Genomic DNA, 16489 nt, shown 5'->3' with positions numbered 1-16489 from the left:
CTTCAGGCCAGAAAGAAGGATTGTAAATGACGTCAAATTCGTGAAGATAAGTGACGTTGAAAGACGCTGTCACTCGGTCGGGGTTGCTGTCTTTTGCCAGTTTGACACAGGACAGAGGAGAAAGTAAATCAACTTTGCTCTTTATGTACTCCAGTAATCGTCCATAGAAGTAGCGAACGCTAGGCTGGAGATAAACAGCTGTTTAGGTGGCAAAAGGTGGTGTAGCTGTGTTCTGATTCGTAACTTGCTAAGGGGACTGCAGAAATTGTCCGTTCAAGGTGCAATAGAGCAAGACACGATCAGAAACTCGGTGGACTGTTTTCTAGAATTTGGTACTGTGGGACTTTGGCACTTCCCGCTAGAATTTCTGAAGCACCGGAACCGTAACCTCGCCGGTTTTGATATGGTTAAGAACCATGGTGAATAGTTCTTTCCTCCCCTTGAGTTTTTCGTCATCTTGGATGAGGAGTCGACCGTTAACGTCTTTCACAAGATATCGAAAGATTTGCGACCACATACAGGGAACATACACTTCTGGAATCATTGCGTTCTGTTGTATTTTTTGCTTACTTGGCAGTCACAAAAGCAAATTTCGTTTTGTCACGGCGTATGCTACGTTGAACTTCTCTGGATTTTGATCAGCATTAGAGTTCGATCACGCTTTTAACTCCTGCCATGATTCCGCAGTCCAGGACGTGGCCGACAACCTGGCTGAGAAAAGAACATTTTTGATGGCGGCCCAATATTCATCGATATTCTCAGGCGGGATACTCAGTGTATTTGCCGCCCGATCAGTAAGACAGCTCTTCCACTGTCGGGCGACAGCGGTATCATATAAGCGGGCGATGTTAAACCTGCGGGGTGACAACTGTCTAATCCTGCGAAAAGTTACGGACGCAACACGCAAGCGAACGTGAGCAACCGTCAGATGGTAGTGCGTTTCGAGGCGACCTTTTTTACGCACAGCTTCTAGATCTACTACTGATCACAAAGTGGTCGATCTGATGGTCAGTTAAAATCCAACTGACCTTATGGCTCTGTGCTCGAACAATGTGTCGCCAGTGATTCGGCGGTCGAGACTGCAGAAATTTATGAACCTGCCACTATTATTGTTACGATCACAAGTTGGAGTTTCCCCATCCCATGTCCGAGCGAGGTATTCTTAGATCCTATATTGATATTCAGATCACCCATCAGCATCACAATGTTAACTTTAGGAAGCCTCCCTTGAACTGCAGGTAATTGCTCGTATAAAGAATCTTTTTCTATTACATTGGAAGTCTCCGTTGGTGCATATCATTGTATAATTGCGATGCTCCTTAACCTGGACCGGAATCTTGCGGTGAGAAGTCTCTCAGAAACTGGCTCTTAGGTCAAGAGAACGTCATCGGTTGCTGTCAGAAACGAGCCGGGGAGGAAGAGAGGGAACTGTCCAGAGTCCCACCATCTTACTTCGCCTAGTCCCAGAATTTCCACCTTATATCGTCGCGTAAAAACAAAGAGAAGGAAAGAAATACGCCTAGGCTGTCTGTATGGGATTTGTGTAACAAGAATAAAAGGAATTCTTGGAAAGAACTTATGGAATTTGTCTTCTTTCAGCGATTTTAACTCTGTCTGCGATGCGTTTGTAATCTTTTCTAAGCCGACGATTCCGCTGCTATTCAAGGTTCTCCTTATTCCTTGGAATTGGAAAAGCGAGACAACTTCTCGTATGTAACTTATTTGCAATTTATACTGTAGTCTTTCAAGGCGATGTTTTTCCAAATCATCAAGAAGTCTCCCCTCAATAGTTAGTTAGTAAACCTGAGGTCTTAGGTTTGAAACTCCCTGGCTAGCCTCAAGTTACATTCAAGACTTACTCCATCTGTCTACCATACCCAAGAAACCCCTACCAACTAAGTGGTTATTTTTGTCCAATGCTGTGGTTGCTGTTGGAATTTAAACCACGACCTCGATCTGCACTCCTTTTCGGAAATTGGGAGAAGGAGGTCAACGGCTTGTGGCAGTAAGCATGCATGCAAAAAAGCGCAGATCGTTTACCTGACCCCTGATGGTAGTTAGAGTGCGAAGCGCTTCGAAAAGTTGACCTCTTGCAGGCGAAGTGGGCAGCACCCAGCAGCGAAAATCAGCTTGCCAAACCTATCAACAAGCGCTTAAAATTCAAAATTTACCACAATGTCGTCCGCAATTTCGCCGTGTATTATTGTAAGTGTTGACCAGCCCCCAAAAGCAATGAGCGGTACCTCGCGGTAATGGAGACAAAGATGTTGCGTTGGATCAGCGGGGTAGTTCGCTATAGCCGCATTCGCGATCGATGTGGGCCTTTCCGATTGTGGGAACATTGCGAGAGATACGTCTTCGATGATAGAGTTATGGGCCAAAAACCTAATAAGTCTAATGATGATGTGAATGACATGGCCGGGAAAAGCGGCGCAATCGATGGAGGCGAGCTGACCGCTGGTGATTGGCCATTTCCAAAATATCGACTACCAGTATCGGCTCATAAGATTCGTGAGATTCCGAAGGACCTTACTAGTCAAAAACTTCAAAAAGTAGAAGTGAATGAAACAATTTGCTTGGAGACTGATGGGTGGAAAAGGGTTCTCTTTCCCTAATAACGTAAAAGCAAATGAGGCTGGATTTTTCATTTTCATCAAATTGAAGTGGGGCTAGTGCTACTTCAAGTACTATCAGCGTGTATTTGGTGCTGAAACTAACTAAATTTGTTGAAAAATTCTTCTTACCTCCCAGGATCTATGCAGTAAAAGGAACCAATTCTCATCGGAATCAATACAGTTTTTCATTTGAAATCTTGTTGGGATGTTAAGTGATTTAGACTATCAGCACTATTTCCATAATTAATATCCCAAGTACGAATGGAGAAATCATTGAATGTAGATCTTTTAATTCGCGTTAGTGTAATTAAAAAGATTTTACTGTAGATTTCAGGGAAGCAGCCACTTGAACGGAAGTGGAGGCAGTTCACATTCAATTGGAACCCAATATCAATTAGTCATCCAACTGACATCTCTAATGAAAATTTGAATACAGAATAGTCAAGAGGTCAATTACAAAATATAAACATGTCATCAATCTCTCACAACTTGGCGTCATTCGGACAGCAACAGATGTTTTCAAATCACATAAACTGAAAAACTGAAAAATCACTTGGCGCCATTCAATTCCGCCTTCCGTCTCTCAATTTCCATCAAACACAACATCAGACTGACTGATGTCACCCAACTTACATCTCCATTGCCTTCTAGGTCTTATGCCTCGCATGATTTCCATTTTCCTCCTGCACATTGCATGCATTATGCACTTAATATATTCACAGAATCTCTAGCCATCTAGCATCGTCGAAAGGCTCTAAAAGTTATCAATGAACACATTTGTTCACTGTTGTGGCACACAAGTGCGTCTCAAATGTGAACGTACCACATATTCCAAACAAATTACCATTCGCTTGAATGATTTTACTTTCTATGCTTGACAGGCTGAGTATGCATCCACGTTGGAGGATCAACCCCCAGAAAAGCCTCCCCAAAACGTTGCTTTCATTCATTCTCAGCACATGGAAGGGGGAGGTACACATGACGACATTCTCCTCGTGATATTTTACATATTGTATCTGTAATGTTTCATGTCGATGAGCAGAAGATGAGAGATGCGATCCTACTCTGCTGCTATTGTTGTTTTTGTTACTTAGCATACATGACTTTTTATATGCAAATTACAGAAATGTCGTGTTATGTAGTGTTGTATCTTCTCAAGGATTGTATTCGAGAATCAGAGCTGGTTCTTTTGTATGTTTCCAATTTCAACATTCAGAGATACTCTTGCCGAGAGATGAGATGTCGCACAAGAACACCATTGTCTGCTGGGCTGAAATATGTTATTGTTCTTTGTTCCTTGTTATGCCACCCTGAGTTCTATTACTCTAAAAATTGTGTGCGGTATTGCTGTGCACGTGATTAATTGTTGTCTCTCCAGGTGGGGCGGATGGATGTCTACCGTGTTCTATTATTCAACGTGATTGAGGGTTGCTAGGGGATCCATGTCTATGTTAGAGACAAATTTCAATGAACCACCTCAATTTGTGCGATTCATGTGTGGATTTGGTTTAATGTTAATTGATTTAACGGATATCGACTATACTTTAAACAACCCATATCGCAGGGTATCTTTCAGATTCAAGAAATTTGGAAAAGATACTTCTAGGATTAAAAATAGCGTATTATGTGCAGATCATCTGTAGAATTACGTGGAAGTATCTTCAATTGTACGAGAACTAACAGGAATTCCAATTATCGCTATGTCCATCATAACTCTACCAGTCACTGCGATTAATACACAACCCCCCATGACAGCTCTGAACAAGTCAACCCCTTCTTGTCAACTCTATCTTTCTCACTAAGCATGAACTTCCAGTTTATCCATTTCCCATTAAACCAGTAGCCCAAAACCTGACATATCCAAGTAATTAACATACATACCCTCTCAGCAAACATTTCTTTTTTCACATTACTCGCTTTTCGTTATTGTGTCAGCAAACAGATATGTAGACGAAGCACACAAACGAACATTCTAACAATTCCACTATTTTCCATATTTTCATTTAAAATAGCTTCTGTCAAGCATGCGTTTGGTTGCTTCCATGACGATGACGTTGATGATGATAATGTTGATGACAGGATGGTACACATTCATAATTATGTAGGGCAACTTTCCGAGATGAGTTTGCTTATAATAACCAACTGGAAAAATATGAGCGACAACAAAGTGCCAGAGACAATATAAATCAACGTTTTCAGTGGAAAATGTTTTCCATTCTAGCTTTTTCCATCTCGCGGGAGTAAATGCGTGGAAAAGACCTAGTAGATGTGTGTTTTTAGGTAATTTGTGTATGGTTTGGTGGAGCATTAACGAACGGTAAAATTGATGATGATGGTAAAGCGAGCGGTAGCCCCAAAAAGCTTCAACGGTTCGCCGACTTACTTCTTTGTGAGAGAGCCGCATTCATTCAAATGGAAATTCGAGACCTCATTGTGTAATGCATGTTTGATGGTTCTTTCATTTTTACTAAGCTTTTGTGTTCTTTTTCGTCTTTTTTTAGTGGAAGTCGAGATGGTGTGTAATGAGGAAATTGTCACCAGTTGCAGGTAATGTTGATGTTTATTTGATGTACATATCGAGCAATGAACCAGCTCTTACGGAAATATTTAATTAAACAGTATTCCTAAGAAACATATTACATGGAGATTTGATAACAAATTACGTCTCGGTCTGAAAATATTTCGTGGTATCATAACTTTGCATTGATAGAAGACCCTATCAGAAATAGTAAATTAGAATCTAATATCAGAAGTGCTTAATATTTTCAAGCCATGTTAAAAAGGACATAAAACTAGAAAACCCCGAATACGCTGGACAGATTCTGTCGACGAAGACAGCCCATCACCACTCGTATTTCGAAATTGGAGGACCCCATGGATGAATCGAGATGATTGGAGGAAGGATATCCCGAAGGCCAGGGGCCGAAATGGGATCTCGTTAAATAACTAGCCATAAGTCACCTAACTACCAGACAGAACCCAGACGCGGTTCGAATCTATACTGAGTGCTACGAATCTATACTGAGTGCATGGCTCAGCATTCATACTGGCGGATACAAGACCTACTTAAATCTCTGCCGAACTACAAAGTGCGCCACCCGAGTTGAACACCACGTTTTAGGCCCGAAGTTCTCTTGTGCGTTTCGGTTCTCATGGTACCAGTATACCCCTAATAAAGTTTGGTGTCTGAAGTCATTTCAGATGGGTCTCCGTGCAGGTTCGGGTCTGATCGCCTATAGAAGCCTCAGAGCATTCGCCTACTGCATCATGACCAGCAAGTCATAGTGAGTACAGCGTCTCCAGTGCCACCTCGTGAAGGTTCTCCTCAGCCATTTGGCTTTGGTCTTCCTCCCCGCCACATCTGGGGGTTTCAAAGAGAGGGGTATAAATTTAACTTTGTCTAGAAAAAATTGCAACTGCCAACTATCCAGGACGATCAATACTAGATCCAGCAAAGTACCCGCCAAAATATGCTTCTGAGCCACTGACCCAGCCGGTTCGGAAATATTGGTAGGATACTTACCACCTCTATGCTTCATACTTCAATTTACAAGGTTTCACTTACAATACCCTCAGTGCGTCTGGATTCTCATCATAAGACTAAATGTATGCTAACATCGAGATAAGAAGGAAGCACGGTGCCTCATATAAATTCAAGGTCCGACGTTCACGCTATTATCCTGCCCTGCCCAGTGGATTGTACGGATTACAGAGGTACTGTGTGTTTTCAAAGTGGCATTACGAACGAATCCTTCGTTACCAGCATAAGTGTTCATAATTCAACTAATGAGTGAACAAGCAGCCAGTGAGTTATCATCCTTGATGAGGACAATCTATTCGACTTGAATGTCGGAAGACTGTTGCCGCCACTTATAACGAGTAGAAAAACGCTCGACGGACTTGTTACAGTTGCGACTGCCTATTAAATGGGATATCCGTGATCGACTAAACAGGCAGTTGTCAAATCGAAAAAGTTTATTGCGATCAAACAAATCAAAGGATGCATACTCGATTTAACCAGCACTCCTTAACATATTCATTATTGGGAAGCAAGTGGAATGAAATGCTAGGTGACAGTAAACTCCACTAAATCCTGCTGATATCCTTGCTACTCTGGCTAAAAAATAGGTGGGTTCTGTCGAGGCAGTAGTGAAACTGCGTTAGGCTCGGGGCGCTTTATAGGAGCAGGAACGACCGCGTTACATAATTGAATTCTTAGACTCGAGAAGCCATGTGGTGTCACGATGCGCTGGACCTCTAAGAATTACAAAAGCGGTTGATGCTTTCCATTTCACTCCAAAGTGTCAGTCATATTTAAGCCGTGGTGTCTGATAGACGCGTGTTCCAACTCATGTTAATTATCCAATGACACGAGAGGAAGATCTTGTCTTGCACTGTAGCAGGTACCATGAAATCATAAAGACTTCTATTGCACTGAGCATTCTTTGTTTAGTCGGAGCGAATCAAAGGATTGGAGTTCAACTAAGAACAGAAGCTCTCTCGAAGACGCTGGTCGGTCGATTGAAAACTCTGCAAGAAACGAAAGAACAACAGAGATTGCCTACGTCATCGCGGCATCGTTGGAGTATCATTTATACAATCATGCATCCCCAAAGAATGCTGTTCATGCTACAAGCCATCTACGGCACCGACTACTTTGTGACTCAGAAGAGGATCACTGACGTAGAAATTGTAAAAATTGACATCCTATGTAAATGCTACCGGCTAGCATTCACCGCATGCCTCATGTTGTCCAGAGCGCACTGTTATAATGCACAGCCATGTTGTATGGACTACAGGTCGGTAGTACCCAGTCTGAAAAAGCGAAGAGGTTGTTCCTGGCACAATTCGTGAGTCCAAGGTGTTTCCCGGAATTGCCAAAACTTTGTTCTATCATCCTTCTGTGGGTAATGCCACTCCAAACTGCCTGAAATAAGGAACAATATTCTGCGAAGGAAGCTAGATATTGAGTCCGACCCAATGCAACTCGTTAAACGAGTCGCTACGAGAATTTGATGTCGAGACATTGGCGACAACCTGGAACTTCTCCAGTTTACTCTGGTGAGAAGTATAGTACCCCGAAGTTTCGCCTGTTCAGGGAAGGGTGAAAGATAATAACGAAGACCATATTCCGAAGAAGATTGTCGGGCAGCACCAACTTCCTTCTGCTCTCGCATTAATGCCGCAAGTTCATCATTCGAGATTGGGGCCGGAAATTAAGTGACATTGGATACTTTGGAAATACCGGGAAGATGTCTGCTAAAAATTGCTAGATCTAGGGCCGCACCTGAAACAGAATCTGGGCAAAGAAGCTGTCAGTTTGGGGATCTATACTTGTAGGTTCAATTGCAGTGATACAAATATAAGCGTCTTGTGGTTTCGTCCAGAGCAGAGGCAACTCATCAATACTACCTCACCTCCACCCTGGAAACAACGTGACCAAAGTGATTGCTAGGTTTTGCTTGCCTCGCTATATACAATTCATAACACGACATGGACATGAAATACATTTGAGACAAAAACCGCATAGTAATATCAGGCCTAAACCGGCCAAAACAGATAGAAGATAGTCGTCTAGTTTAATATGATTTTGGGGTTCTAGCTTAGAACAGAGGGGTCCGTGGATCAGAAATAGAGGAAAAAAGTTTTCTTACAATTGGTCTGGTCCGTTGTTAAGTGGAAAGCGAACTGAGGACTCTCTCATATTCTTAAATAAAAACTTAATTGCAGTGATGTTTTCCTTCGAGCGACTTATTTCTGGAGTTTTTTAAATAGCCAAAAGCGTTGATCCAGACTAATATTTTCGCCGCTAAATTGAACGACAAACAACTGCATTGAGGTTGGAAGGATCGCGCGATTGAAACTTGTCCCAGGATGGAGCATGAGATGAGTCGGATGACCCATGCAACGGGCTTGTTCCAAAAGTTTTTGATATTCCAATAGTCCCTCAAATGTCGTCTCCAAGGGGAATGCCAAATGCTGCAGATACCCACGCTAACAGAGATAGTAAAAAAAAACACGATATCCAGCTTAGAAGCGAACATAGTATCTAGAGAGCGAAGAGAAAAGACCATAATAAACAGAATTTTCGTATCAATTCTTTCGATAGATGCCTAAGTCAAAATTATCCAGAATTTGAGTCGTTAGGTCAATCAACGAATGATGAAGTCTAGTTTACCTTGGATCCTGGCATACAAGCCAATGCTCCTCACCAAACCTACTAAAAGTCTAGTTCGGCGTCGTAAACAAACGAAACGGAGGATAACCCTCTGCTAAGTGGGAAACCAAAGGCTTTCGCCACATTGGAAGGGTCCTCGCGCTAAGTGAGCTCGAGAAATTATTCTTTTGCTGAGACGGACAAGGTGGCCGAATTGAACCATTCCGTTGCCTCGTGGAAAATTTGCCCGAAATTCAGTGGGATGTTTTCTTCCCAATTGGCTTCTACCACCTTAAGGGCATTCCTTCGAGATATATTCTTGGTGAAGGTAGTTATAGACAAGCAGGCAGGTATCAACTCTATGCGACCCTGGTAAAAAGACAACGATAAAGGATCCGTTGGGGTCAGATTAGAGTGTAATAACTACTGCTACAGGGTGTGTTAATTACTCACAAGGCATCGAGCCAATCTTGATGGTGTCAGTCGCCGTCGACAATAATTTCGGCGTTTTCTCAAACGTTATACGTATGTGGTGGCATCACCTGACTTGCACCTTAGTCAGCTATTCGAACCGTCATACCTTTCGAGCCTCCGAATAGCCAACAATTATAATTGGTCGATGGATAACTGATTTTGTGTTGATCGTTTGACTTATCTTGTCAAGTTGGTAGGCCTTAGAGGAATCCTGCTTGAATACGAGAATAGCGAACGTATCGCAAAACGCTATTTTTGTAGAGCACCGTATATCTCTTTCCTTACCTTCGACTTGGATTCTGTGGAGGACGTTGCTGCCTGCTTGGTCAGAGTATAGCGAAATACGACGACTATATGTCGCGGAGCTGCTCTTTGTGAAGTGTGTACTGCGTCGCAAAGCGACTCTGCTAACAATGCGGAATGAGTTGCCGTAGACCGCAATCAATGCGTCTTGCCACTGTTCGGCGATTCATCAAGTTCGAATGTATTCTGATTGGAAGAGCCCTCAGATATTCCCTCGTTTACGCGGTTGATCCACTTTTCTTGACCTCGTGGATATGTACTATATGTGCGATCCTTCCCCGGACGATGGCATGATGCGAACAAACGGAGCGATTGCCCCGTAATTTTGGAAGTAATCTTGAAGTCCGGGTTACGGTTGAGAACCAGTGAAGAGATGCAACTCATGAATTTCCAGAAAAAGTGCCGACAGTGTGGTAATTCTTCAAGGAAGAACGTATGGGAGAAAATGAGGTGCCTAAAAATGGTCACATATCAGTCTGCTGCGAATTCTCGAAGTGGCGAACGATGTTAAATTTTGGCAGAACATGGAGAACACGGATTTTTTTAGGCACTTCCTTGAAATCAAAGGTCGATTACGCCGCGGAGCGCGGAAAATGTGATTCCACAACGGGGAGTCAAATGTTAATTAATTAGTTAATTAATTAATCATAACACTCATGAAACTTTTTACTAGAAAGGGGTACCTTTTTTCTGTATTTGCTATATATTGGCGAAATCACTTCTCCGCAGCCTTATCTTTTTATTTGGTTTACCAACCTCAATATGTGCCTTTAGTCCTGCTTCCAATAATGTGATCAAATCCAAAAGTAACACGAAACGGAGGAACTTGCCTTGATGTGGTAATCTCTTTTGTTTTCAAATAAACTTGCCAAGAGTGGTAGGAACTAAGCAGTCTAGGGTCTTGCCCTATTTGAACTCCCTCCACCCCGACATGCTTTATTTGCAGGTAATGGAGGTCTGGATAGCGCGACTAGAGCCGAAAATCTCCCAAGCAAGAATACTACGATTGAGATATGGCAAAAATGGGGAATTTTAACTTCACTCGATACTCCCTTTGCCCTCAGCTGAAAATGAAGGTTTGGACGGACTATTGTCCTGAATTAGAAGCAGGGGAAGGAGCAGGAAGAGGAAGTTTTTCGTAAATGAGAAACATGTTATGCTCAATAGTGTTAGGTTATTCTTCTTCCTCTTAACCTTTTGTCCAATTTGGTAATGTGGTCACATCGGAGCGGTCGGACTTTTGGTTGATCAAGTTCAAATAAGAAGTTATAATTAGAGTGGATGAAGTGACAGGATTATAAGATTTGCTATTTTTGGTAACTACTTAATAATGGATGCGATGCTATATCGATCACGACTGTTTTTCTTTCCCTCGTGATCAAAGGAGATGTGTCATGATCCAGTGCAAGAGTCTTTGGTGACCCGGCCAGCGTTAAGGACCATAGGCAGCGCCAATTCATGAAGTAATTTCATGGTACTGTTTATAATTGGCTACGATTACCGATTCGAGGTTCCTACATTGCTGAATATCATGAGGGGGCCATTCCAAACTTTGAAGAGTTGCTCTAAATCCTGCGCAGATCATTTTGTAGGATATGGGAGGTAAGTTAAATCACCTGGCAGTCTTCGTGGCAAAAGCGGCAGAAATTTCGAACCCTGTTTTGTATACCACCATAGAGTAAGAGAGCTTAATATCGTGGACCAGCTTTCCGACCAGTAGATATTGTTGGACGTACCAAACGAGTTTAAGTGGGGGGAGTCTCCTCTAGATTAAGCAATGCAATGCACAGAGATGATTAATCGTTTTATTTACTCGGTTTTGCATCATCATATTATTTATAATACATTCTGGATTATGAAGGAAGGGTTTGATTGGGAGAAAACAGGACCTGAATATCTGTGTCTCTCTCTCTTTTGTCTTTATTAGTGAGTTCTGTCAACAACATTAAATAATTTGTCTATCGTCTCCCTAACAATGGAATTGAAAATTGTGTTCCCCAAAAAGTTTGAAATCTGATTAAAATAGTTTATTAAGCTTGAAAATGCAGCCATGATATGTAGATTTTGCTCATCGGTACAACCTTTTCAATGGAGGAGACACAAAAGCATCATTTGAAAAGAAGCTCTCACTATCGTTCGCAGACTCTCAATTGTCACCAATCGATTTTTGTGAAGGATTTCTCTTCGAAATAATTTTGAATGAAAGGCTTACTAATCGGATTTCCCGAGCACAATTTTAAGTAAACCCGTTTTGTGATACTCAATATGTAATGATGCTATGCGATAGAAATAAACATCTGATATAATACAAATTGGTTTGAACCGAAATCAGCTTTTCATGGAAACCATAATCTCCTCTTAAAATTTTCCAGGAAACCAAAATCTCCTCGACCGTCCTTCAGCAGACCTCATTACAAATCCAACATTCTTACATCCAATACATTTCCAATTTCTTGAATTTAATAATTTTCCTACTATCAACGTCTTCATTATCTTTCAGCACTTCCAGGAGCTCTAATCTTGAGTACCCTAAATTGATTGCAAACATAGCCAGCACCGAAGTGCCCATGCTATGTCTATTTGGGTGTGTTCGTGTGGGAGGACCACAACAACCTGAAGTAAATCGGCTCAAGAGAACTTCATTCCATGGAATTTCTCAGAAACACTAAACCGACATTAAGGAGTTTCATTAAGTCCTTGACAATAGTAGTATATTTACTTCTTCATTCACCTGGAGAAGCAATTGCCAGGCGAAAACGTCATTTCCCCATACTTTGAGGAAAATATCTTGGCACCAGAGTATCAACTTTCCACGTTAGTAATTATTGTATCTGCACAGAATTATGCTTTTAGCGTTTGTATATTCCACTTCAGGTTGTTGAATTGTATAATAGATTTAGAGAGGTAGCCTGGAATGTATGGTGGAGATGTATCGATACGAATTTCCTTTAAGTAGAGAAAGGTCCTGCAATGTTTAGTTGAGATGCTGACTCTTGTTGCCGAAAATTACCTATGATTGGGGTTTGTTCATGATCTAGCGCTCAGTGGAACTATTTTTGGAACAGGTGCAGCATTTATATATTTGCCAATGTATTTTGGAGAATCTCTTTCAAGAGTACCATCCTCTAGCTCCCGAGATAATTGATCGAACCGAATAGTTTGCATTTGAATCCCTATTACGATAGAACCGAAAAAGTGGTCCTTCTTATCTAAAATCTGCCATCTGGCGTATAGTCTTTAAACCGAAGAGATGCTATTGTCGATTGAGTTCTCCTATTTCCTCATGTTCTCCTATTTCCTCACCTCGTCTCCACTACCGCGAGGCGTCGTCCATTTGCTTTGAAAGTGGGCCAGCCATTTTTGCTCCTGTGTCAGTAGATTTAATATGGAGGAGGAGATGATCATTCTAGTCGTTTCGTGATGTCAGCTACGGATACGTTAAACAATTACTGAAGCCCTCTTCCACTAAATTTTGGTCGATTCGAAATTGTATATTTCGGAATGTCTTTCCCAGGAGTGGGTATTGCCACTATGGTTTCCTGCGTTTGATCCAAGATTGGGTTTCATTCAATGTCGGCTTTGCAAGTCAATCGGAGGAGGTATTCTGATAGCTATAAAGTCCCCGTTCTGTATCGAAATCATCTCGATCTCCCCCTCTTCCACATACGATCTTATCATTGTATGAGTCATTTCGCCAAACGTATGCTTTTTCATTATTTCCTGTATATATTTTCCCTGACTCAGACCCGCTTTCCTGTGAGATTTCTTTGTGAGATACTACTTTGTGTAATTTGTCCTACCCCTTCTTTCCTCTATTCACTTTCATGAACTGCTTTGCCGCCCTCCAATTTGAACTTTCCGGAAATAAGTGATATCGCACTCTTGATCGTGTCCTCTGCAATCTGCCTGTTCGTTGAGTTTCCCAATTCCCTCCTAACGCCCACCATACTGCTCTCTAGTTTGATGCTCAGATCATTTGATTCCATTGCCCTATCGTGCGTAAGTTAAACAAGTTTAATTTTCGAAAGACGAATTTCGAAGGCCTGGTGGCAATAAGCTGGTCTCCCCTATTCATCGTTAGCTGGTGACCAAACACCCAGCACCTTCTATACCACTCTACCAGCTCTTCTTCCTTGTTTCGTCCTCTTTTCTTACCCAATTTGATTTCCCATGGAATTCTGCAAAAAAAAAACCTTAAAAAGTTACAGCTAGGAAGAAGTTCCTATCTTTTGGAACCCATACTGACTTCATTGTCTTCAAAACTCTGTATTTTTCTGTCAAATTTTTAATCTTTATATTAAATGCAGACCTGGCCAATGTTGAAATCTCTTTGGAGCGCGGAAACCTCAAACTATTCCGGCCAGCTATCTAATCCTTTCATAAAATTCTCTGGCATTTATGCTAACTCCCCCCAACTGTTTTATGATTTACTTTTTTCGCTAATTTTCCTCAGTCTATGTTCCGTTTCCTCTCTCTTCTTCTCTTCCGCTAGTGGATTGAGCCTATCCCTTATTTCCAGCTCTCCTTACCTCTCTTCTTGTAGAGTACCACATTGACAACTTTGCCACCAATGCTGACCCTAGTCACGGCCGTCTTCTTAACCTCTTTTCAATTAAACTCTGGCCTCTGGTGTTGCACAAGTTTCTATTCTGAGTCCTTTGCTACTTTTATTCTTTGTCAATAATCTTCACTACTTAGACACCCACTTACTGTTAACGCAACAAGTTGTTCCCGAAATATCGGTCGGAGATTGTAGAGGGGGATCCACCCTTTTCAAATGCGTCTTATCGCTGTTTGCTCTGAGTAATAGGAGAGTGTCAGGACGTGTCTTTGAGCGAAGTCTGTTCTTCGATTGTGTAATGGAGCGCTCATTGGAACAGCGATACACGATCAAGTTTTGTGAAACTTATCAAATGCTTCAAAAGGCCTGTAAGGAGGGATGCATTACGAAATCCCAATGCGGTAGGTCTTCACACACAATCTTCTCCCAAACCCAAAAAAGCGCCCATTAGCAATTGTCGCATCAAAACAATGCTGATTTTCTTCCTCGACGTGAGAGGAATCGTCCAGTTTGAGTTTGTACGACAAGGACAAACGTCAATCCAGCCTTTTACCTGGAGGTGCTTAATGGACTGAAACGACGGTTCACACGCGTCAGGCCTGACATCAAAGATGTTTTCAAGCTCTCAGCCACATGGCCGTCGTCGTCACCAACTTTCTGACCCCGAACAAGACCTCCGTGATGCCCCAGCCTCCTTACAGCCCTAACTTGGCTTCATATGACTTTTCTGATCCCCTGGCTAAAAAAAGGGCTGAGAGGAGAGGACTGGGAATCGGTGGAGGACATTCAAGCTCAAGTTATAAGGTTCCTGGGAGGCATTCCAGTCGAAGAGTTTTAGGGTACTTTCCAGGCATGGCAGAATCGTCTTTGCAGGTGTATCGATGGAGACTATTTTGAAGAATTTGAACCACCTGTACCAATCGGATGAATAAATCTATTTTTTCTGGTAAATGCACATTACTTTTATAATCCACCCTGTGATTCCTCAAACATTTTCGTTAGAAACACCGCGACTACACTTTGATTATCCCTATTTGATCTTGCTTGCTCTATGCCAACGACCTTAGGCTGTTTTCCGCAATATCGTTGCCTAAGGACTGTGTTTTCATTCAATCAAACCTTGCCACTCTGGTCCGCTGGTGTGTTGCTAATGGTTTAGCTCCAGACGTCAAAAAGTGGCGTTCTACGTGCTACACACTCAAATCCTTATCAAATCGGAACTAACTTTCGACACTATGTCCCGCTTCGACACCCACTTTCCCGGAATCGCCAACCGGGCCCAAAAATTATCGTACTTCACTTTCCCTCTAATTTTGAGTCCATCCAACCCTGGTTAACTCTCTTCAACTCCCTCGTTAGAAGCATCCCCGAGTACCGCTCCGTGATCGGGTTACCCTCTCGAAACTGGGATTAACTCGTTCTTGAAAAGTGCTACCTCATTTCCGTTCTTCTCTCCTTTTTTAAAAAAAAAACTTTCCCCGGGTCAACTACCTCTCCCCTCCCCTTCCCTGATGAACTGTTCCGCCTCTAACAATATCAGTTGCCGTGCTGTCTCTTATAACGCGAAGAAAGCCAACTTTTCCACCGTGCGCTTCACGGAACTCGATGTCAATGTTTGTAGAGGTTACAATGCACAACAGCTACATTTTCTTCTTTCAACAGTTTTAAGCCAAGGTTAAGGTTCTTGTTTTCTCCTCCATTAAATAACTGGAGTTTAATCTGTTTATGGTCCGTTAATAAATAAATAAACTGATTCAGACAAGGTCCTGTATCGCCCTATTTCAGCATTTTCAGCCCTTTGTCATCGAACTGGGATACTGCAAGTTTTGCAGCTCGATAGTGTGTTATAATGGGTGTCGGACAATGTTGTCGCAACCGGATACGTGCTGGATATCGGTGGTAAACTGTTCAGTATAATTTTGATGACGAAACTGATGGAGAAAACAGTGTTCCTTTTTATGGAAGGAGAAGGTTAACGGCTCGTAATCCATACTGGTGATGAGCTCTCTTGCTTCCCGGTCGTACCAACTACCTGTGTAGATATTTACGTGGTTCCCAGTCACAGTTGTTCGTGGAGGACTACTCTAACTGCGTAATTAAATGCATTGCAGAAGATAAGGGTACGCTTCGAATGCATAGCATAGCCTATTACATAGTCTTTCTGAAAGCTTGAAAATCTATGGCGAATTCTTAAGTGAAATTGATTTTGCCAGGAAGAATCTCATTGAGCGATGTCTTTTCCACTGTTGCTCTAGGTAGGAAGCATTAGATCTTTTTCCTGAGATTTCCTAATACCACTGACATTTTCTGCCAACCAGCTCCTTAATCTTTGGGAGAATGCCAGTAGATATTCTCCCTCCGTTTGGAGATGATGATCGC

At 42.1% G+C, this 16489-nt stretch overlaps 1 protein-coding gene across 1 annotated transcript in view; it reads left to right on the top strand.

Moving 5' to 3' along the window:
* LOC119655444 overlaps positions 1-16489 on the top strand; it is a 311173-nt gene that overhangs the window by 161565 nt on the left and 133119 nt on the right. The window contains exon 2 of the mRNA XM_038061338.1: positions 5117-5162. Within this exon, the coding sequence (XP_037917266.1) occupies positions 5117-5162 (46 nt within the window). The remainder of the gene's footprint in view (positions 1-5116; positions 5163-16489) is intronic.

The sequence above is a fragment of the Hermetia illucens genome, chromosome 4, assembly GCF_905115235.1.
Source record: "Hermetia illucens chromosome 4, iHerIll2.2.curated.20191125, whole genome shotgun sequence".
In the NCBI taxonomy this organism is placed as follows: Eukaryota; Metazoa; Arthropoda; class Insecta; order Diptera; family Stratiomyidae; genus Hermetia; species Hermetia illucens.
The sequence above is the reverse complement of the archived record's forward strand: the minus strand, read 5'-3'. Positions and strand labels throughout refer to the sequence as shown.